This window comes from Poecilia mexicana, unplaced genomic scaffold (genome assembly GCF_051168715.1).
Source record: "Poecilia mexicana isolate PSO_F unplaced genomic scaffold, ASM5116871v1 scaffold_19, whole genome shotgun sequence".
In the NCBI taxonomy this organism is placed as follows: Eukaryota; Metazoa; Chordata; class Actinopteri; order Cyprinodontiformes; family Poeciliidae; genus Poecilia; species Poecilia mexicana.
In genome coordinates this window covers 4,631,203-4,652,974 of record NW_028263388.1, presented here as the reverse complement: position 1 = coordinate 4,652,974, position 21,772 = coordinate 4,631,203, and the positions used below count along the sequence as shown (strand labels likewise).

The window sequence follows — 21,772 nt, the reverse complement described above, 5'->3', positions numbered from 1 at the left end:
AAAACAAGATTAAAAATGTACCTCTTCTTTGGCCTTTAGTGGATTCCCCAGCTCACACATGACTGTCACATCAAAGCGACATTCTACGTCAGGGTTCTGCACAGGCTATGGTCGAAAACAAAAAAAAGAAAGTATGACTCAGAGACTTTAGGTGACTCTATTTGTTCTTGTTTCATTCTTTTTTTTACATCCCTGTAATTTAAAAGGAAAATAAAACTTTTCTAAACAGCAATTACGGATTCCTCATGCAAGCTTCCCAGAGCTCTACTGCCCTCTGGTGGACTTACGTCAGATCTGACGCCAGAGTACTGTATTGCGTTGGGGATGGAAACGTTGAGCATGGCCAGGTGGGCGTCCTCCGCCACCTTTCCAGACGAGTCAAAGTTGGTAACCACCACCAGCAGCTTGATCCTTTTCAAACTCTTATCAAACTGGAGCACCTGAGCGAGCTTCTTCCTGAACACGAGCAACACGATAACATTAGTCTTAAAGAGACAATGAGTTCTAATCTGATTTTTGGTTCAGAGTGTTTTGTCTACCGTGGGACCAGGGTTCCGTTATCGTAAGCAAACTGTGCAGACAGCTGCAGGTTACTGGTGCACTTGTTGTCTAAGCCGCACGCCTTCTGAAAGTTTATCTGCAGGTCAGGAGAGCATTTTAGTCACACAGCCCAGCTAACGTATAAGGTTGGGGATAAAAGGTCACATTAACTGAGTGATGTTCTGTACCTCACTTCGTTGGGTGAGTTTCTGCTCTGGGCTTTTAATGGGGTAGAGATCCTCAATGCTTCTGGCATTGCCATCGTGCTCCGGTAATGTTATGTTGAGGGAAAAGACCACCGGCTCTAGCTTGTCCTTCACATGGTCCTGTCAATTAACCCATGTGTTATTTCATTCTTACAGCTGTAACTTTTATATTTAAAAAACTCCATATTTGGAGTGACAGTTTATGAGACAGATGACATTGAGTTACAAAATAATATTTTTTGGAAGTCCTCTATGTTTTTTTAACGGCATTAGGACTATTTTGTACCGCTGAATCTGAAAATCCATTAATTTTTCTCAGTCAGGTCAGATTTAGAGAAATCTGATCTTCTGACTAAATTGATGACATTTTTGTGACATTATCAGTTCGTTTCCATTAATATTTCTCATCTAAAAAAGTTTTTCTGTTTTCTAACAGAGTGTATTAATTAAATATTACAAACTTGGACTTCTGTAAATTGAATCATAAACACTGATAACGGTAAGTTCATGTGAATTGAACATTACATCTTCATTGTGTAAAATTCTCCGTCTCTTTTCTGTCCTGATGGAATCTCTCCTGCTGCTCGTCACTCATTGATCAGATTCTCAGGAAACTGATCCAGATGTGAGAACAAGTCATGAATTTTGATACTCCTGTTGCTCCATAGTTCAGAAAGTTGACCTGGTTGAGCAAAACCAACGTGATTTTTGGATTCAGCTCATCAATATGACCCTAAAACAGTTGCAAAAACTCCTGATCATTTTTTGGCGGTTGAGCAGTGGAAATCTGTGAAGAGATCGATCTCCTCCACTTCTTCACTGAGCTACTGTGGCCATCTGGAGAAATGCAACACTCCAGGTCAAAAACGACCAATCAGAGCCAGGTGGAGGGTCCTAGCTCTGTCAATCAACCTTATGTACTCGCTGCTAAATGTGCTGATGGTGGAGAAACAACTTATAGTTACAGAAAAACCGTTGAACCACTGTTATCGGTGGCCATGCTAACTAGCCTTAGCGTTCACTACAGGCTATGCTAACTGCAGCGTAACAGGGAGCAAAGGGGTAAAGGGTGAGAGGAGGGGATGAGAAGTGCCACACGGAAGTTGATTGACAGCGCTAAGTCCCGCCCCCTGGCTCTCATTGGTCGTTTCTTGTTAGCACTGGGAAAAGGGAGAGGATCTCAATTTGTTCAATTATTGACAGTTAGTGACAGTTCTAACAATTATGCAAAAAAATAAAAGTTATAAGTTATATCATGCAGCTTTCATGATTTCATAACAACTCATAAGAATTCGACAGAAATGTTTTAAGGTTACATCACCTTGTCGAAGTATTAACTTATTTTAAACATTTTGTCATGTTAACGGCCGTCAGTGCATTTTGTTGGAATTTTATGTAACTGGATCAACACAAAAGAGGGCATAATTTGGAAGTAGAAAGAAATTTGACATGACTGTGAAAAATTTTACTGATAGAAACCTAAAAAGTATGTCGTACATTTGGAATCGGCTCTTCTGAGTCAGTACTTTGTAGAAATCCCTTTTCTGCAGTTACAGCTTTAAGTCTCCTGCTGTAGTCATACTCCTGGAAGATGAAAGCCTTTTTTTTCACACCCTTCATATTCAGGTTTTCTAAAGAAAAGCATCCACAAAGCATGATGCTGGCACTGCCATGTATCAGCATGGGTACTGTGTGTTCTGGGTATGGCTGGGAGAGATGGCTGAAAAATGTATCTCAATATAAGCGTTTCATGACAGTCGATATCAGTAATTATTGATTAGTTGTTTGTTTTTGTTTGAAATAATTTACAGTAATCTACCTTATAAAATCCCAATTAAACACAAAAAGGTTTATGTCTGTAATTAGGGATACACGATGTATCGGCACCAACATCGGTATCAGCTGATATTAGTCCCAACATAATGTATCGGACCGATAGATAAAAACGGGTCAATATCAACAGCTGATATTTATTTCCATTTAATTGGCATTTATTTCTAGAGGGGGAGTTTGGTCATGTGGTATGTGAAAGTGATGCAGCAAGGGATTGTGGGTAGTTTAACTGAAGCAGACAAGCATTGGTGAAGAAAGCGCTGTGGTCATTTTCTTCAAACAACATTAATATCGGATATTTATATCAGCTCAGGTTTTCACATCAGTGTTTAAACATAATCAAAATGTGAAAAAAAAAATCCTGTTTGCAAAGCTCTGTAAATAACTGACAACTACAAAAACATTCAAATAATGTATTTATGTAAAACACATGCAATCATTGTGGGATCCTTACCTCAACACTTAGCTTTAGGATGTAACAGACGGGACTAGAAGACGGCCGGGTCAGAGTTATGGTGAATTTATTGACACCGTTTTGGAATTGGACTCGAGGTTTTTTACTGTATAGCATGTCGGCTTCAACCTCGCAAGGAATATCTTTTGTGACAAAAAGACAGAAAAAGAAAAAATCAACAAGCTGTTTCTGAAGACATCTTTTTTTAAAACTTTTTATTTCAAGTTGCAGATTGTGTGTGAGAACGTCTTACTGATATTTTTCTTAAAGTCTTTGTTTCCATTGCTTAGCGTGAACGACAGGCACGCCTTCACTGAAATGCTGTAAAAGTATAGAAGTCATACAATATGTTAAAATCAAACTGTGTAGATTTGTTTCATAACTTGATATTTCAGGAAAGGCGTTACCATGGATTAGCTGCAGGGCAATTCTTAGGATCCACTATCTTGGGCTCAGCAGTGAAGTCTGTGGTCAGGTGAATGACAGGGCGAGCTCTGAAAGGAAACACACAAATACAGCCATGTTTTTCTCACTGACCTTTCCTGTTAGGTCAGTCAGAAAAACATTTAAATTTGTCAAAATCCAGAATAGTGAAAGTGAGACTTTCTTTTTATTCTTCTTAGGATTTGGTAGATTGTGCTTAGGAATCTACATATTTAGATCCAAGCTAAATATTTAGCTCTAGACAAAATCCTGAGTTCCAAACTAAATATTTAGTTAGCAAGCTAAATATCCAACTAGCAAGTTAAATATTTACCTTCCTAAATTTTTAACCTGTAAGCTAACTAGGGCTTGCTAACTATTTAGCAAGTGTTACAGATAGTTAGCAAGCTAAATATTTAATTAGCAAGTTAAATGTGTACCTGGCTAACTACTTAATTTATTAACCCATATATTTAGCTTACCAACTTAATATTTAGCTATAAACACAATATTTAGATAGCAAGCAAAATGTTTAGCGTGAAGCTAAATATTTAGCTCAAAACTAAATACTTAATTAGCAATCTAAATATTTAGCTTCAAACCAAATATTTAATTAAATAACTATTTGTCTCCAAACTCAATATTTAACTAGCAAGCTAAATATTCAGCTTGCTAACTAAATAATCAGCTTGAGACTGTGACATTTATAAATGAATGAATAACATGGTGAAAATATGAGTCTGAAAAATGAACCCCCATTTTTTTCCTTCAGCCAAGCTAAATAACCCAACTTATTTTTTGACAACTTCACAAACGGCACCACATAGATATGTCTCTGTTGTTCTACCTTAGAAGAGCTACACGCTCATCCAGTGAGCCAACTAAGATGTCCGGGTAGCCGTTGTTGTCAGTGTCCATGCCTGCATTTATGGAGTAACCAAAGGTTTGGAAGTTGCCATTGACCACTGACGTTCCCTCAATTATCTGTAGAGGGCAACAGAGACACATGGCTTTAATCACAATGCCTTAACTAAAAAGCTCCAAGCGTACTGTACACAGTAACCAGTACTGATGTTACCTGACTGGGCTGCTGGGAGACTCCAGTTTTACTTCCCATCCAGATATAGAGCCGTCCTGCTCCATGAAAAGGAGCTCCTACTGCAAAGTCTGCAGAAGGAAGGAAACAATACTGACCACAAATACTATTCCTGACCAGGATAGAATTCCTGCACTAAGTTTTTCTTGTGCAGTGGACTAAACAAAACACAAATAATCCTTAAGCTAAGCTTTAGAAGTGATCGAAACAAATGTGATACAAATTATATTTTGAAGGTCACACCTTGAAATCCGTCCTGATTGACATCGCCGATGGCAGCGACTGCAGTGCCAAACCCAGAGAAACCTTCACCGGTCAGTTTCATGGTGCAGGTACTCTGGAAAGATCCGTTCTCATTCATGAAAACGTACACCGCTCCTCCGCTCAACGCATTGCGGTCGAAGTAAAACGGAGCCCCAACGATCAGGTCGTTCCAGCTGGGATGGGAAAAAAAAACAAAACAAAACAAAAACAAAAAAACAAACGAAATATCAGAAAAATATTGAAACATTTTCAAAACCTTTTTCAAATTACAAAGTTCAATGTAGTTTTTCGGGGACTTTATATGACAGACCAAGGCAAAGTAGAGCAGGAATGTGAAGGAGAACGAAACTGATTTGTAATTAACAGACAAGAGTAAAAAATGTGTGGCACATGTTTACATTGAAGCTCCAGTTTGTTCAACTCAAACCTGTCTGCTCCCATCTGTCACACCAGCTGTTCCCCATGGCCCCGTCCTGGGATCCCAAGTCTTTATCATTTACCCTCTTCCACTTGGTAGTATTTTGTTTTTCCAGAAATTATACATTTTGTTTCACTGCTATGGATGACACCCAGCTCTATCTGTCCTGTCAGCCAAACTCCACAGGCCCACCCTCTTCCCTAACCTCCTGGTTATCTGAAACACCATCTGATTCACCTCTGACTTCCTCAAACTGAAGAGCGGTAAAACTGAGATCATCCTTGTAGGAACCAATCCTGTATTATCCAAAACTGACAGATTCTCCCCTTCATTTAATGGTTCTACACTCTGGTCCTCCCCTCAGGTTAAGAGTCGGGGTGTCATTCTCCTCTCAAATCAACAATGTTACCAGTTCTTTTTTTAATTTATTTTTTTATAGCAAATTAATTGTCTTCTTAATATGAGACAGATAATCTGTGAAAAGACCGACCTCCTCCACCTCCTGCCTGAGCTGCTATTGCAGTCTGAATAATTGCACCAAAAACAACCAATCAGAGCCAGGAGGAGGGTCTTAGTGCTGTAAATCATACCCATGTACTCACTGCTCAGTATCCTAATGGTGGAGAAACAGCTTACCATTACAGGAAAACATGGTGATAATTTCAACAAATATGTAAAAAAAAAAAAAAAAAAAAAATGTTTTTATAAAAGTGGCATTTTGCAGCTTTAAGGGATTGGAGCTGGACATACTGGGTGGAAAACTGATGAACGTAAAAATGAACAGTTAGAATCCCCACAGACTGAGCCCAGACATACTCATCATTGTTGAGGTCAGTGGCAGCCAGGCTGCTCCCGAAGTAGGAGCCCACTTGTTCTCCCAGGATGGTGTGGATGATCTGGATTTTGTCCTGAATCTGTTCTCCCAGCATCACGGAGCCCTTGGACTCATCCCTGGGGGACCCCGTCACAACAGTGTTGTGGTCACGACTCAGCAGTTTTCGCTCCTCAAGAACTGAATAACCTGGAAAAACAAAGCAGGTGTTTTCATTTACACGAATCATAAATAAAAACAGTGAAACTTGCACAGTTTGACATTTTGGGAATAAACTTGCGTAAGGGAAAAACGGCAATTTCAAAAAAGCTAATTTTTTGATACGTTTTGGCACTAGGATGAGGTGGCTCTTTTGGCCGTATCAATTAGGTTCATTTCACAAAATGGGAATGGAAACAAAATGTTCCCCGACACCTAAGTCACATGATCAACAACCAGATGTTACTACTGCCGCAAACCACAAAGCAGAAAACAACAGGAAGAGATTGGAGGATGATGGCACGGCATCAACAAACATTTTCACGTGTGATTTTAACTGGGTTTCTTATTTAACAGAAACACCAAAATTACAAAATAATGCTTTTATATTAGTTAAATTATTGACACAGTTTTGTGAACCTTTGTAATGGAAATGATGAGAGAATAAGAACTCACCAATATAGATGTTGTTTTTTTTGTCATCCTTTATTGTTCTCTGAATACTGTTCCCAAAGTTGTCTGGATTTGGATCTCTCCAGGTTAAATGGACATTCCCTTTAAAGCAAAGCAAACAGACAATTACAAGACAGGAAAATGGTTTGGTTTCCAGACTGGAGCTCGGCCAGCAGCTCCCAGCTCTCCACCTTTCCAGTTATTGCTTCCCGTGGCGCCGAGGACGACATCAGTCTCAGTTATGCCACCGGAGATGCCCAGGTTGCACATTCCCTCCTTCTTGTGGTCGTCTGCAGGGTTGCAGCGCTCATAGCTATCAGTTTGCCAGAGATCGTTGATGTCAAACGTCAGATCGTTGCTCCTTACGAAGCATTTTCCGATCATCCGCCTCTGGCCTGTGCTGATCTTCACATAACGATGCCCACACGCCTGCAAACAGGAAGCCACAGTTTTAAAGCTAGCGATGTCATAAAAATTCACTAACTCTTGTGACATACCGTATATAGACCAATTCAATAAATTAGAATTTACTGAGAAAGTTAATTTATGTCAGTAACTACATCAGCCAGGGAAACGCATCGTATCTTTATGTAACTAGGCAAAGGCTGATGTTTTAACACCTTTATTCCTCTTAGTCATGGTCATTTTATGCTAACGGCTAATGAAAACACAACATTTAAAATTAGAAGATTAAATCAGACCAACAAAAAAACTATCTTTAAAAACAACAATCATCTTCTGTGTGTCTTCAAAAGTATGTTTGATACATTTTTAATGGTTGTTATATGAGACTCATCAGGACTTATTTCTAATTTACTGAATCATTTTCCTTCCTCTTTTCTCTGCTTTGACTTTTATTGTCTGCAAGGATGTAATTGTTTTTCACAGTGGCAAGTGAAAGGTCTGTGCAGAACCACTGCTCTCTGAATTGTCCTCAATAAACAGACACTTCATGAAACATCCATTTTGTGTCACCGGTGACACCAGAGGTTGACCTGAGCTGTGATACCAGTGACCTCACTGGTATCACTGGAATGCCTGATGTTGTTGGCGCTGATTAGTGGAGTGAACAGGGAGTCATCTCACCAACACGCGTCCCTCCTTCAGGCTCCGCTGACTGGTCACCGTCACGCCCAGCCACATGCCCTCCACTATCTCTGACGGGTTGGCTGTGAATTTGTCACATGGGTTCAGAGTTAGTCTTATTTTGAATTGCCAGCAAAATAGTTCTGAGTATGAGACACAAAGACAGCCTGTTTGATTCTCGGTCTCTGAGAGATTTCAAAGAAAAGTTCCTGAGAAAAATCTTCCACGCGAGGGCATTCGGTCAGTGGGGAACCCTCCCTCCACCTTTTCATTCACAAAATCAAGAGTTTCACAACTTTTCCCACCCTACGCTGTTTCTATAAACTACATGTAATTGAGCATTTTTATATTTTTTTATAACTTGACCTTCTGGGAATTTACAAATCCATGATTTTCTGTTTCCCTGCAGTATAACTACAACACCTCCACTGCTCAAAAGAAAGATGTGTTTGTATTCATGAGTTTCGAATTCACTACAAGTGAATAGTTACTCACTAAAAATTCCCCATCCATCCATTTTCTATACACCCTTGTCCCTAGTGGAGTTGAGAGGGTTGCTGGTGCCTATCTCCAGCTAATGTTCTGGGCGAGAGGCAGGGTCAACCTGGACAGGTCACCAGTCTGTCGCAGGGCAACACAGAGACAGACAGGACAACCACACACACACTCACACCTAGGAACAATTTAAAGAAACCAACTAACCTGACAATCATGTTTTTGGACTGTGGGAGGAAGCTGGAGAAAACCCAACATGCACAGGGAGAACATGCAAACTCCATGGAGAAAGACTGGGAATCGAACCCAGAACCTTCTTGCTGCAAGGGAACAGCTCTACCAACTGCAACACTGTGAAGCCCCTAAAATTTTTTGAATGCATTAAAATCTTTGTAACTGTTTCATTGAAAACGTCCTGGCCCTAAATAAAACATTAAAATAGCTGGAATTTTCTTGGACAAGCTTAGACAGGAATCCAGGTTTCTCTTGGTAGAAAATAATGTTTAAAACCTTCTGTTAGCTAACTGCTTCTAAGGGAAAATGGAAGTGATGTAAGCTTCTTCTGTCATAAGTAAAAAAATAAATAAAAAATACAGTGAATTTTCTACTAAACAGAAAATGTGCCATCATTGGGTCCTTCAGCAGGATAATGACCCAGAACAGGATCAAATCTAAACAGTAAGAGCTCACAAGAACCAAACTCCACCTGCTTCCATGTTCTTGGGCGGCTGTGTTCAGAACTTTGAACCATTTAAAAACTAAATTTTCCAAAGAGTAAATCAGATCAGATCACTTCAGTCAGCTGCAAGATTTGAATAAACAGCCACCATGAGGAACACTGATCCAAACTGTGATAAGCCTTTAAGCCACGATCACGCCCCGATAAACATTAACCGCGAAAATGTGCTTTGACTGGAGCAGCTGCCGTCCTAACCTGAATATTAAAATATATGTAGCTCCAGAAGTTTCATATCCTGGAGCTTAAAAAGCAAGATTAATAAACCTGAATACTGGAAATTCATTTGATCTGCCAAACAGAAAGTAAAGGCCTGGAGGTAGGAAAGTAGGACTCATTATAAATGAGATTTCTGGGGTTTTATTCTTATTCTTAGGCAGTCACAACAGGCTCTGCTGATGGGGAGAAGATGTATCACACCTTGTCCCTAGTGGACAAGGTGTGATTGTGATTGGGGAAGGGTCTTAGTATGATTGACAGTACTAAGACCCTCCCCCCTGGCTCTGATTGGTTGTTTCAAGTTGGCGCTTGGAAGAGGCGGAGCAACTCAGTTATTATTTGTTTGTGTTGGAAGTTTCAACAAATATGTAAAAAAAAAAAAAAAAAAGATTTTTCGTAAAAGTTACAGAGCAGCTTCAAGTGCACTTGTGTTGTCTGTTATGAAAGTTTGTTTGGTCATCTGAAACATTAAATGTTTTCATGGCACAGTAAAGGCTTTGGGTCGTTTTTCTTCGTGTTGCACTTTCTAGAGCAAAGCTCATCTTTACAGATCCATCTTCATAAAAATCCCAAACAAAGACTGAGATGAAACAATGTTTTGTTTTTAGAAGCCTATGTCCATCACAGGAGAACTAAACAAGAATTTATTATCAAAACTAATGAAAAAGTTCAGAGCAACCAGTTGATGGATCTGGAAATACACATGAAATGGATCATTTTGACCACTAGGTGGCTCTGCAGGAAAAAAAAAACTACACTAAAATAAAAACCCGAAAAATTTTATATGTTTTCCTTTGTCATGTCACACGTGAGCAGGTAATCCTGTCACGCAGCTGCGCATTATGCTTACTTGATGTGACCAGATCCATCCTGGTGCAGTCTGTGCGGTCTTCGCTGATTGGACAGGCGTACACGGCGCCCGTTTCGTTGACATTTGGAAGAGAATTGGCTTTTTCTTTGGGTGCTCCTACGAGAAGCCTGAAGGGACACACAGACAGAGGGACAAGCAACACTTCAGACCGCGTTTGCGGGATGTTTGTTAGGTGAGACATAGTCTAGAAAAAGATGATGGAAAATGATCTGACAGATTATTCTTGAGGTCTAAGCAGAGTTCTGTTGCAGCTTAAAGGAAGCAGGATGACACCTGAGACGCTTGAGAGTTTCTTCACCATAACAAGCTCACAGAAAAGGTCATTTCAGTTTGCGTGACCTTTTAAATACAAAAAAAAAAAAAGAGAGTGAAGCGGTCAGAGCAAGTCTAGGCATCAAACACACACACCCACACACACATTCACAAATGGACACTCCCTACACCAGAACCTTTTAACACAGCAGTGAACTTTGAAGTAGAGTAATTGCTCGTCTGCCAGGGTTCGCACACTGTTTATCGTAAGCACAAGATTTATTCGTTGCACTTTGTAGGTGAAAGGTGTGTGTAATCTTGTTTACAGAGTGCTAGTGAGAAGGATGTGATCTGAGAGCAGAAACGATGCTAAGTGGTGTAGCTTTACCTCCTGTTCATGTTTGTTCTTTTAACAAAATTAGAATCACTCATTGCTGGTTCCTTTAGTCTAAAGTATTGACTTTTGTGATATTTCATAGATCTCAGCAGCGTTTTTCTGGTTTGTTTCAGTCAAGGTTTGACTCGTTCTTGCCTTGAACTAATGTGGCACTAAATGCACTAAAAATGACCGTGTTCTGAGTTTTAATAGAACAAAAGAAACAAAAGACATGTTTCGTGGATCACAAAAGTCTCAAACGAGTTAAGATGTAATTTGTCCATATATTGTATTTTTTTATGCTTTTCTCAAACTATGCTGTTCCCAATGTCAAATACAATGGAAAGCATTTTTTTCCACCCTAAATCTCGTCATAAATTTCTATTTCAAATAATTAGTGTTCAGTGTAGAATGAATCAATAAGTATTTTACACTTTAAACTGGAAATGATTAAATGTAAAAGAAAAAAATTTGATTAATCCTTTATACCTCTCCCAGGAACCTTCAATCAGATGCTAACTTTAGCGCTGTTAGCGGCTTATGGTTAACCAACCATACACTAAAAAAGGGACCAGTGAGGAAACAGCCACTCCTGTAATTTAGCCTCTTCTGATGTTTTTATTTGTTTATTCTTTTAAACCTGCTGGTGCCTCTTTACCTTGTCCTTTACACACCACTTTTAAATATCAGTCAGTCACTCCTGGCACCATCACCTTTTCATCCCCACACTTCTCTAAACACAACAACAGTGGCAAAATGTGAAAAGCTAACATGCATAGCAGTAGCCTAGCCTGCTAAAAAACCAGCCACTTGGCAAACAACAATTCTAAAACAGTGCAGAAATTTTGACAACTTCATTCACAACTTCTCCTGTTTGCTGATTGGCCCGGTAGACATGTTACTGCAGGAATCCATGTGAATGGGAGAAATCCCAGACTGAGCTGTAGGCAAGATTTGAATGGCCAGGCTAGCGATAGCCTACAAACAATGTGTTCTAAAATGTCAACTGATTTTTACATAAAATGTACACAACATGAAACATAAACTAAAAGTATAAAAATTATTCCTCAGAAATCCGGGAGGATAAAGATTTTTTTTTTAAACCAGACCTCAATCTGAGAGTTCTGCCACAACCTGTGGTTTGTTTGTGGTGTTGGATTCTCCCTGTGAGCTCAGCGCAGCTGATCATGTGACCGGGTTTGCAAAATAACCCAAACTGGGATGTTTTGGAGTGCAGTGATAAAGTGCCCCCATATAAACTTGGAATCTTATCAAGAGAGCATCACAAGAGGCGAGACAATTTCTCTTTGACTTATCAACTACATATGAGCTCAGATTAAGTTTACCTGTCTGCTTCTAACTGATCTGGTAGCAGTACACAGTTTAACGTGTAGTATTGTGATTACACCTCGCTCGTTAAACAATACAGATCCAGGTCAAACGCTAACACTATTTTTAGATTCACAGCACCAATCTTAAGATTGTAGAGATCCAAGACAAAATCTTCTTCCTTTTTGCAGTTAATTCCTCAGAGGTTTAAAGCATTAACAAACAGAAATGTTTCTTGAAGCAAACACGTTCTTTTTATTTGCATTTTAATGCAAGCTGCGTTTAAAAAGAGTAAACTTCTGGGAAACAGATCTGCCCTTTGTGCTTCTACTGTTGGCCGTTTCTTTCAGCAGGAAACAGAGCAAATGTATCAAAACACCACAATCCAAGGTTAGTGACTTTTGTGGGAAAGAGCGAGTGGAGGAACACTTCGAGACCAGGCGGTGGACTTGGTTCTAACCAAACAGGAATCCTGAGTGGAGCACCAATCACCCAGGCTTTAGGGACTCCGATAATCTCAGATGGAGGAAAGCAGGTTGCAGCAACTAATCATATTAATCCCACAGAAAGGGTTTTTGTTTACACTGCACACTCTGTATTTTATTCTGACATTCAATGTTGTTTCCTATCCATTACAATTTTGAAAATTAATTCAAAATTCTGATGAATTCAGTATATTTGAATTACTTCCTTGTGTGACATTCTGTTTCTCAGAGACAGGTGTGTGTTAGATGGCAGCCTTGGTTCGACTGGTGACTAAAATTGCAACATTTGTCACATTTCTGCCTTCACACCGCACTGAGTCAAACCAACCAAGCCGTTTGAAAAACCACTTCACTCCCTCACCTTTGGGGGCGCTGCAGCAAGAACCACTGAAGGAAACAACCTGAAAGCCCCTAAAGAAGACACTGAGTTGAGTTTATGAAATGTAAACAAAAATTAAACAGCATAAGATTTTAGCGTATTTCTCTTTTGTCTTTGCCAAAAGACTCATCTCCAGCTAACGCCAAACTTGAGTGTTTTGGTTGAATTTACCCAGAATGCCCTTCACTGTCCTCCGTTTCCTGTTCTATTTTAGAAAAATCCTGCCAATTTTCTTTGTTAAAGTAATAAAATTTCACAAAGTAAAGGAAAAAGCTTTTCAGGCTTATGATTCCACTCATCTACCTGAAGGCTTGACCTCATGTTTTGTCCAACAGAAACCTTCCTAAAGATGACTAACCGGTGGCTGACTTGTCCATGACAGATCATCTCATTTCCTGTCCCACCTCAACAATGTGTTCTCTCCTTCTGCTCATCACCTCCTCATAAACAGCCTGTCAGTGGGGCGAGCGGCAACTGGCAGCTGTATTCCACCTCCTCCTCTGACATGTTGAAATTCGCCCCCACTGGCGAACAAGTGATCCGAATGACTGGCTAAACCAAACATTTGCCATGGCAAACACTGGCAGCTAAACCTGGAGCTGCATTCCTATCAGCCGCAGCAGAGAGAAAAATCACACGACAGAGACGGACCGCTGCTGTACGGTCATATCAGCTTCCTTAAGCTAAACAAGCAGAGGTCAGTTTATCTACACAACAAGGTCTGGTGGGTTGGATAATCCTAACCCTAGTGGAGATAAACTGTTTCCTAAACGTGAAATGTGCTTTTCCATTCCTGATTACTCGCAATGAGAACAGAATATCTGCCTTAAGGATAACGGCAAAGTTTTAGATTAGCCATTTTTCTAAGGATCACAAATTCTCAACTGTCGTTTTCTCTTTGTTCCACTTTAAGACGTTTTTGTTTTAAAGGGGTATTTTTATACAAAATTGGCTTTTTTCTTATTTACATCATGTTAAAATGTTATTATTTAATCAAAAACACACCTGGAGTGTTGCCTTGATTCTTTCATGCATGTTTGAGCAATCCTTTAATCTCCATGGCAACCATTCAGCTGTGTAAAACACCTGGGTGGACATAGCTACGCCTTTGAGAACAAAGTTCCTCCTACTGAGCTGCAGTTTCCAAGTGTCCACCTCACAGAGCAGCCCTCCTCCACGACTCCCTCACTCAGCTCCTTCAGACTAGCCAGCAGCAATTAGCAAATTCCTGAGAGAACTGCTCATCAGCTGAGCTCATTATAGAAGCTACTTTTCAGAGCAATGCTGGTAAAAACAATGTTAAAGGGCTAATAGAGGAGCCATGTTGTGATGACTTTCTGAAGGTGGAATTTCAGAAAGAATGGGAGCTTCTTAAAGAGACAGTGGCCCTATTTCAAGGTGTGAAATTACAAAGTAAAATTTCTTTTAAGTCACATTTAAATGAAGAAAAGTAAAATTAACTTTTCTTCATTTAAGAAAAGTTCTTCTTAAATGAAGAACTTTTCCAGTTCTTCATTTAATAAGTTTCTTATTAACAACTGATGGTTACATAGTTACTTGATTATGTTATAAAATGCCACTATGTGCCTGGAAAACACATAACACCAACCCTTTAAGAAACATGGTTTGCATACAGTAATCTTTCCCTTTTTTTCAAACGTTGTCTCATATATAACGAGTTGAAGCAATTTAAAAATGAAATACAAAAAACAAAAAAAAAACCAACTAGATGTCTTAGTGACAAATGACAAAAAGAGAAACACAAATGAAGGAAGTAAACGCAGGACTGAACAAAGCATGGAACTTTGAGCTCCTGGTTTATTGTTTAACTCTCATTTATGAAGCTGGATCATTTTAGCTGTTATTAGTGTGCCGTGCACAAGTAAAGCAGCCTAACAAGGGACGGTGATTAACTTTCAGATAAGGTTTAGGGCAACATGTTTTTCAGAGGGCGTGACTCCTGACCCGAAGGAGAAGAAAACCTACAGAAACTAAATCCTTTTTATTTCATTGTCAGTCATGACAGAAGCAGCAATCAATCAAATGACAACTTTTGCAGTTCTTCTATTGTTCAGATAATCCCAGTCCCACTGCAGTCCTGTAGAGACACACCGGACCGAACATTTTTTTCTGGAATAATGGTTTCATTTTGCCACAAAGTGGATATGTTTCTACTAGCTTTGCACATCTAGAGACCGACATTCACGATCAGTCGTCTTTGCAAAATAGCCCAGATTCAATCAGAATGGGTGAAAAGTGTCAGCAAACATCAGGTTTTAAGGATCTCTGACTTTGACTGAGCCGTTTTAACACACGACTGTTTTAATCTAAACAAATTTTTCTCGTGGTGGGTCCAAACACAGAAGTGTGTTTTCACTGAGTTTCTGGATTTTATCAAGGCAAGAAAAAAAATTGCAAAGAACAACAAACAACAAAACCTGTTGAGTCTATTTACACCCCTTGGTGATCAAGTCCTGACAACCATCGTTTCACACCAAAGAAGAAAACACGAAAAGTTTGTTTATGTCAGCTGATTAAATACGGAGAAGCTCAGGCAGGACGCAGACTGTGATATCATGGTCCTTAGACAAAAAATGTGCAACCGTTTTGGAATCATCACACGTCCAACCGAGTATCTATAAAAATTCTCCTAACATTGACCTCTACTGATCTCTGTGAGCCAAAGAGCAAAGATGAGAAAAACCATGGATGTTAGCAGCAGGAGTGAAAGTAGTTTTAAATTCTTGGGGGTACTATGACAAAAGTGTGTGTGTGTGTGTGTGTGTGTGTTTGTTTTTGCTACATAGAGGGGACCAAAGCAAGACAGCACACTCACGGTGTGGGGACCAAATTTTTTGTGGGGACCAAAAACCTGGTCCCCACAAAGTTTGCATTGAATTCAATGAAAAGAAGGTCAGGAGGATGCTCTGTCAAATTTTCAGACAAGTCCTTAGAATTCACAAAAACCAACTGTTTGTGTATAAGTGTGTATACGATAGTCACTCAGTATCGGCCTCTAGTGGTGGGTTGTGGTACTGCAGGAACACACACTTACACACACTATACACACTAATCTGACTTTAGTGACATTGAAGGGACAAATAAAAATCTACTTTTGCGGATTGTTTTAAATGACTTGAAATAGTTTTATTTACTATTTGTTGATTTATAACCTTCACATTTGGAATCATTAGCGTTATTGCAGATTGGTTGTTAACTTGCTTAGTGTTACATTGACATTTATGTCATTAATGTAGTAAATATTCTTAAAAATCTGTAAAAAAAAAAAAAGTATTTTAGGACATGGTAGCTTATTACTGAAACCGCCATAATCTTCATATACCAGCATAATTTAGTTTTATACATGCAGAAACTGTAGGGTAAAAGTCTTGTCAAAATACCATTGTCTCTTCAGACCATCATTAATTACTGATACGTAAAAACTTTATTGTCTTAAATTATATTAAATGATTCTTTAAATGATTGCTTCTGACTTGTGGTAACATCAGGAACTAATTCAGTTCAAAGGGAATGGAAAATGTACAGCTCTCCCATTTTTTTCATTCATGTCGTCATTAAAATGTTTTGTTTAATTTTGTGTAATTTTAGTTGAATATTTCTGCCCATGTTGTTTAAATAAAGTCAGTAGTTTATTGCCACAAGACCTTCCTTTGTAGTAGTGTCTAAAAACCAAGTCAAAAGAAATAAAACTTGAATAACTACACAAATGTACATTTTCAAGCAAACTATACATTTACTGTTTTTGCCTGACTACAAATACATTGGGCTAATTTTACATACTATTCAGAAAAAATGACTAAGAGCAACTATCAACAGTATAATGGTAGATAACTTGAAAATAATAACTTTGTTATGGACCATAGATGTGGAAAATTAAATCAAACAACTTGTTCCAGAGCTGACAGGAAACTGAGGATTTTCATAAGATTTATTTTAATATCCTTAACACTAAAATTAGTTTGGCGGGTTTTTCCATTTCAGATCTGACAAGACTGCAGAATGGCAGCATGTTTATTTGTGAGAGTAAGGCTCATTCAGGGTAGAGAGGGAGATGGAGCTATGACCTCATCATTTAAAAGTAAACCCAGTTATAGTGACCAAAAATCAGACAGAAATACCAGGCATCATTGTCTCAATGGATGCTGAGAATGCCTTTGACTGTGTCAAACTGGAGTATATGTTTGAACTGCTTAGAAGATTTGGACTTTGAGAAAATTTTATAAACTGGATAAAACTTCATTATAAAAAGCCCACAGTATCCATCTTGACAAATAGCCTCTTGTCAACACCCTGTGGCCTGGAAATGGGGACGGCGCAGGAAGCTGTCTTTCTCTGCTACTTTTCTCTTTGGATGTAGTGCCACTTGCAATTGCAATTAGACAAAGCAATAATATTAAAGGTATATTAATAGGAACAAAATTGTATAAAATATAAAATATTATTATACGCTGATGATATAATTTAAACTTTGACAGACCCTGTGAAATCTACCTCGGCTCTAATTGATTGTGTCAACAAAATTTGGTAAAATATCTGGGTATAAGGTAAATTATAGTAATCAGAAATAATGCCTTTAAATGCTTGTGACCAGGGAAAATCAGTATTCATCAAGCCATTTTGATGGGCTCCTACAAGATTAAAATATCTAGGAAAACGAATTGGATCTAGAATTAGTCAGCTGTACTCCGAAAACATCAGTCCTACAATTATTCATATTAAGGATAAGTTGGTGAGATGGAAGAAGCTCCCCTTATCCTTTCTGGGGGGAGTTAGCCTTATTAAGGTGATAATTCACCCTAATTTAATTTATCCAATGTCTATGTTGTTTTTGTTTATTGACTCTAAAGATTTAGCTGGAATCAATAAAGCAATATCAGAATTTATTTGTTCAGGTAGAAAATTTAAAATTAAAACTAAAGTCTTACAACTTCCCTAAACCTTGAGTTGATAGGGCCTGCCCAGGGTTGAAAACTATGTACTGTCTTTACATGTAAGAATTATTTCAGTGTGGGCTACCCAAAAACACTGTAATGGCTTGAGATCGAGGAAAGTGTTTGTAAACCTTGTCACCCTATAAATATGTTAAACAAAACCGAGAATTCCCACTCATTGTCAAAGATAACTTTCTAATTACTAATACTATTAAGACATGGGGCATTCTGAGGAACATATTTTGTCAGAATAACAATTTTTCACCTCAGATAACATTGGTGGATCTGACAGTAGAGGGTGGTCCTGATCTTAGATCTTGGCAAGATCTAAGATCTTGCCAAGATCTTAGATCTTGGCAAGATCTAAGATCTACTACTAGGTATGCATCCTAGGTATGCATCCTAGTATGCATCCTGGCATTACTAGGATGCATACACTAAACTACAAAAGCTTAGAAGAGATTATAAACCTATGCCAGATGATAGACAGCTCTACATTACAATGTCATTAGGTGACTCAGAACCCATTCAAGCACTGAAAAGATGCTTAGAAAAAATGGCTGGATGTGTCAAAACTTTATCCAGCTGAACAGAAACAAAACTGAAGTTATCCTTGGACATAAAAAGGAATGACCTAGAGTCAGCACACAGCTTCAGTTATTACAGGTAGAAACTAGAGATCAAGTCCTAAATCTGAGAGTAGTGAAGGACTCTGACCTGAATCCTCAGAATCTTAAAAATAGTTAAAAAGTTTTCATTGTAGACTGTGTGTTCTATGAATTTGTATTTTGTGTTTTAATTACATAAACCACTTTGAACTGCCTTGTTGCTGAAATGTGCTATACAAATAAACTTGATTGATGGACTGATGAAATAGTTAAGAAATACAAAATATCTAAAGAATCAGGTAACCAGACATTTACACTCAGAAAACCATTTGCTCGAAGGCAGAATCGATACCAAAAGATGAACATAAAACCAACTCTACAGAAAGCCACAAGTGTACCAGAAAGAGAAAATAGCAGTTGGAAAGATCAACCCTTCCTCTTGATCTGAATGAGACTATTGGTTTGGGAGAAAAGAAATTTAATCTTTCAGCAATAAATATAGTAACCAACAATGTGGACATCTGGGGCAGAATGAGCGGGCTCTATAATTCCTAGTTTGATGTCATTCAGTAGTTAGTAAATTAATAATGGACAATGTTTCAATGATTCATACATAGGTGCAAGTGGCACATAAAAAACTTAATTGTATTTAAAAAATAGTTAATTCATTTATATTTAATTAAAGTATTTTAAACTGAATAAAATTTAATTTAATATACCATGTAAATGTATGCTATGGCTAACACATGTTTGGTACAACATGCTTCATCAATGTTGAGAGCAGGGGTACAAGCACTTAAGTAAGCCGAGTTTAATCCACCACACTTCTTCAGATATAGTCATTTGCAGCAATGTACCAATTGATATAATTTATTTAAAATCAAACAAAGAAATTGGGAAAAAAATATGTGCTTTGTGAAAACTAATAACTAATAACTTTGAAACAGATTGTACCTATTACATGTAAACACATAACAGAAACTTAAGGAGGCCGAAACAAGACAGGAGGAAAAAAATCCTCACTTACCAATTACAAATTTACAATTCTTTGCATTCCAACTGCTTTTAAAACAAATTACTTTTAAAACCGTAAATAGTTAATTATTGTCCAATCCATCAAGTCAAACGCTCAGTCCTTTTAAATTACTTTATAATTGAATCATTTGGATTTAAAGACCAAGACATACCGGACGGGTGGAAGCTCGTAGTTTGTGTTTTACTTGTCTCCACCCGGGCCGCGCTGAGTGACAAAAGAAGCGCACTTTTAAATGAACTCACAAAGAGCCCTGGGCAAAGCAGCTCACCACCCAGAAGGGTAAGTAATTACTCTTATTTTAAATGTATTTTAATGTACCGGTTTAGTTAAAAGATTTAATGGATGGTGAGACTAGCCGAGCTTCTTTTTAAAAATCTGTAAGGCGAAACAAAGGCATACAACAGAAGTAAATTGAAGATTTACTTCAGTTTATGTTAACAAGATGGCGTTAGCTACCTGTCATGCAAGCTGTTTTCCTTGTGTCCCGACGTAGAGTTCTAGGTTTAAGTAAGATAAATTTGAAACTTTTTGATGAAGGATCACTGCCACACCGAACCAGAAATGGTTTCTTTGTCGAAAATTACAGCTGTGATTCATCAACAATGTACCATGCTAATCGACAGCTGCATTTCTTTTGAATAGTGAATGGCTTGTTTAATGTTGTTTAGGTGGTCATTGGATTTGCCCAAATGTAAGCCAGTCTTGTTACAGTATTAAGAGTTACTTTTCTTCTTTTCCTAAGGTTGTCAAAGAACCAATTATGACTGAGGGTGTCGGTGCTGAGCATGTTGGCTCAATGGATCAAGTTACACCCAAGTCCAAGTCCTCTAAGGAAAAGGTATTTATGTCAGAACTTCTTGTCATTGGTCTTCTAGTCTTAACTGAGATGTCTCAGAGATTTGTCAGTACAGTTATATTAGAAGAATTGTAATATTTTCTTCAAATGCTCTGAATTTAACAGGTTTCTTTGAGTAGTCCTGGTAACACACACTAGTCTGGTTTGATTACCCGGTACATTGTGGGGTCTTTAGCAGCTGAAGTATTTGTTTCCAGGGATGGCTGTTTGGGGCCATGCACACATTTCTGGTATACAGTACAAGTGGGGACCCCGTTTGAGGTTTCTTTAGGTCAAATATTTTAACTCTGTTTGTGTAACTACAGATCTTGTTTGCCCTCAGTAGCATTGCTCATACCTGGCTTAAGACAACATGTATGTTTCAAATCAGAAAATACAATGCAGACATGTTTACAGGCCAATTATGTGATGTCATCTTAGGTAAACATTTGAACCGGTCAAATTGGTACAGAAATTTTAGACATTTTGATGAAGGATCGCTGATAAACTGAACCAGAAATGGTTTCTTAGTTGAACATTACAGCTAAGATTCATCAACAATGTACCATGCTAATCAACAGCTGCATTTCTTTTGATTAGTCAATGGTTTTATATGTTGTTGTTTAGGTGGTCATTGGATTTGCCCAAATGTAAGCCAGTCTTTTTACAGTATTAAGAATCACTTTTCTTCTTTTCCTAAGGTTGTCAAAGAACCAATTATGACTGAGGGTGTCGGTGCTGACCATGTTGGCTCATTGGATCAAGTTCCACCCAAGTCCAAGTCCTCTAAGGAAAAGGTATTTATGTCAGAACTTCTTGTCATTGGTCTTCTAGTCTTAACTGAGATGTCTCAAAGATTTGTCAGTACAGTTATATTGGAAGAAATGCAATATTTTCCTCAAATGCTCTGAATTTAACAGGTTTCGTTGAGTAGTCCTGGTAACACACACTAGTCTGGTTTGATTACATTGTGGGGTCTTTAGCAGCTGAAGTATTTGTTTCCATGGACTGGCTGTTTGGGGCCATGCACACATTTCTGATATACAGTACAAGTGGGGACCCCGTTTGAGATTTCTTTAGGTCAAATATTTTAACTCTGTTTGTGTAACTACAGATCTTGTCTGCCCTCAGTAGCATTGCTCATACCTGGCTTAAGACAACATGTATGTTTCAAATCAGAAAATACAATGCAGACATGTTTACAGGCCAATTATGTGATGTCATCTTAGGTAAACATTTGAACCGGTCAAATTGGTACAGAAATTTTAGACATTTTGATGAAGGATCGCTGATAAACTGAACCAGAAATGGTTTCTTAGTTGAACATTACAGCTAAGATTCATCAACAATGTACCATGCTAATCAACAGCTGCATTTCTTTTGATTAGTCAATGGT

At 38.3% G+C, this 21,772-nt stretch overlaps 1 protein-coding gene across 1 annotated transcript in view; it reads right to left on the bottom strand.

The window, feature by feature from the left end:
* itga3b (integrin, alpha 3b) overlaps nucleotides 1-21,772 on the bottom strand; it is a 46,430-nt gene that overhangs the window by 8,457 nt on the left and 16,201 nt on the right. Inside the window, exons 2-16 of the mRNA XM_014990851.2 lie at nucleotides 10,104-10,231; nucleotides 7,804-7,886; nucleotides 6,909-7,146; nucleotides 6,721-6,819; nucleotides 6,051-6,255; nucleotides 4,796-4,989; nucleotides 4,535-4,623; nucleotides 4,304-4,440; nucleotides 3,441-3,527; nucleotides 3,287-3,354; nucleotides 3,034-3,176; nucleotides 729-866; nucleotides 540-637; nucleotides 288-456; nucleotides 22-105 (exon numbers count right to left, since the gene is read on the bottom strand). Coding sequence (XP_014846337.2) covers nucleotides 22-105; nucleotides 288-456; nucleotides 540-637; nucleotides 729-866; nucleotides 3,034-3,176; nucleotides 3,287-3,354; nucleotides 3,441-3,527; nucleotides 4,304-4,440; nucleotides 4,535-4,623; nucleotides 4,796-4,989; nucleotides 6,051-6,255; nucleotides 6,721-6,819; nucleotides 6,909-7,146; nucleotides 7,804-7,886; nucleotides 10,104-10,231 — 1,960 coding nt within the window. The remainder of the gene's footprint in view (nucleotides 1-21; nucleotides 106-287; nucleotides 457-539; nucleotides 638-728; nucleotides 867-3,033; nucleotides 3,177-3,286; nucleotides 3,355-3,440; nucleotides 3,528-4,303; nucleotides 4,441-4,534; nucleotides 4,624-4,795; nucleotides 4,990-6,050; nucleotides 6,256-6,720; nucleotides 6,820-6,908; nucleotides 7,147-7,803; nucleotides 7,887-10,103; nucleotides 10,232-21,772) is intronic.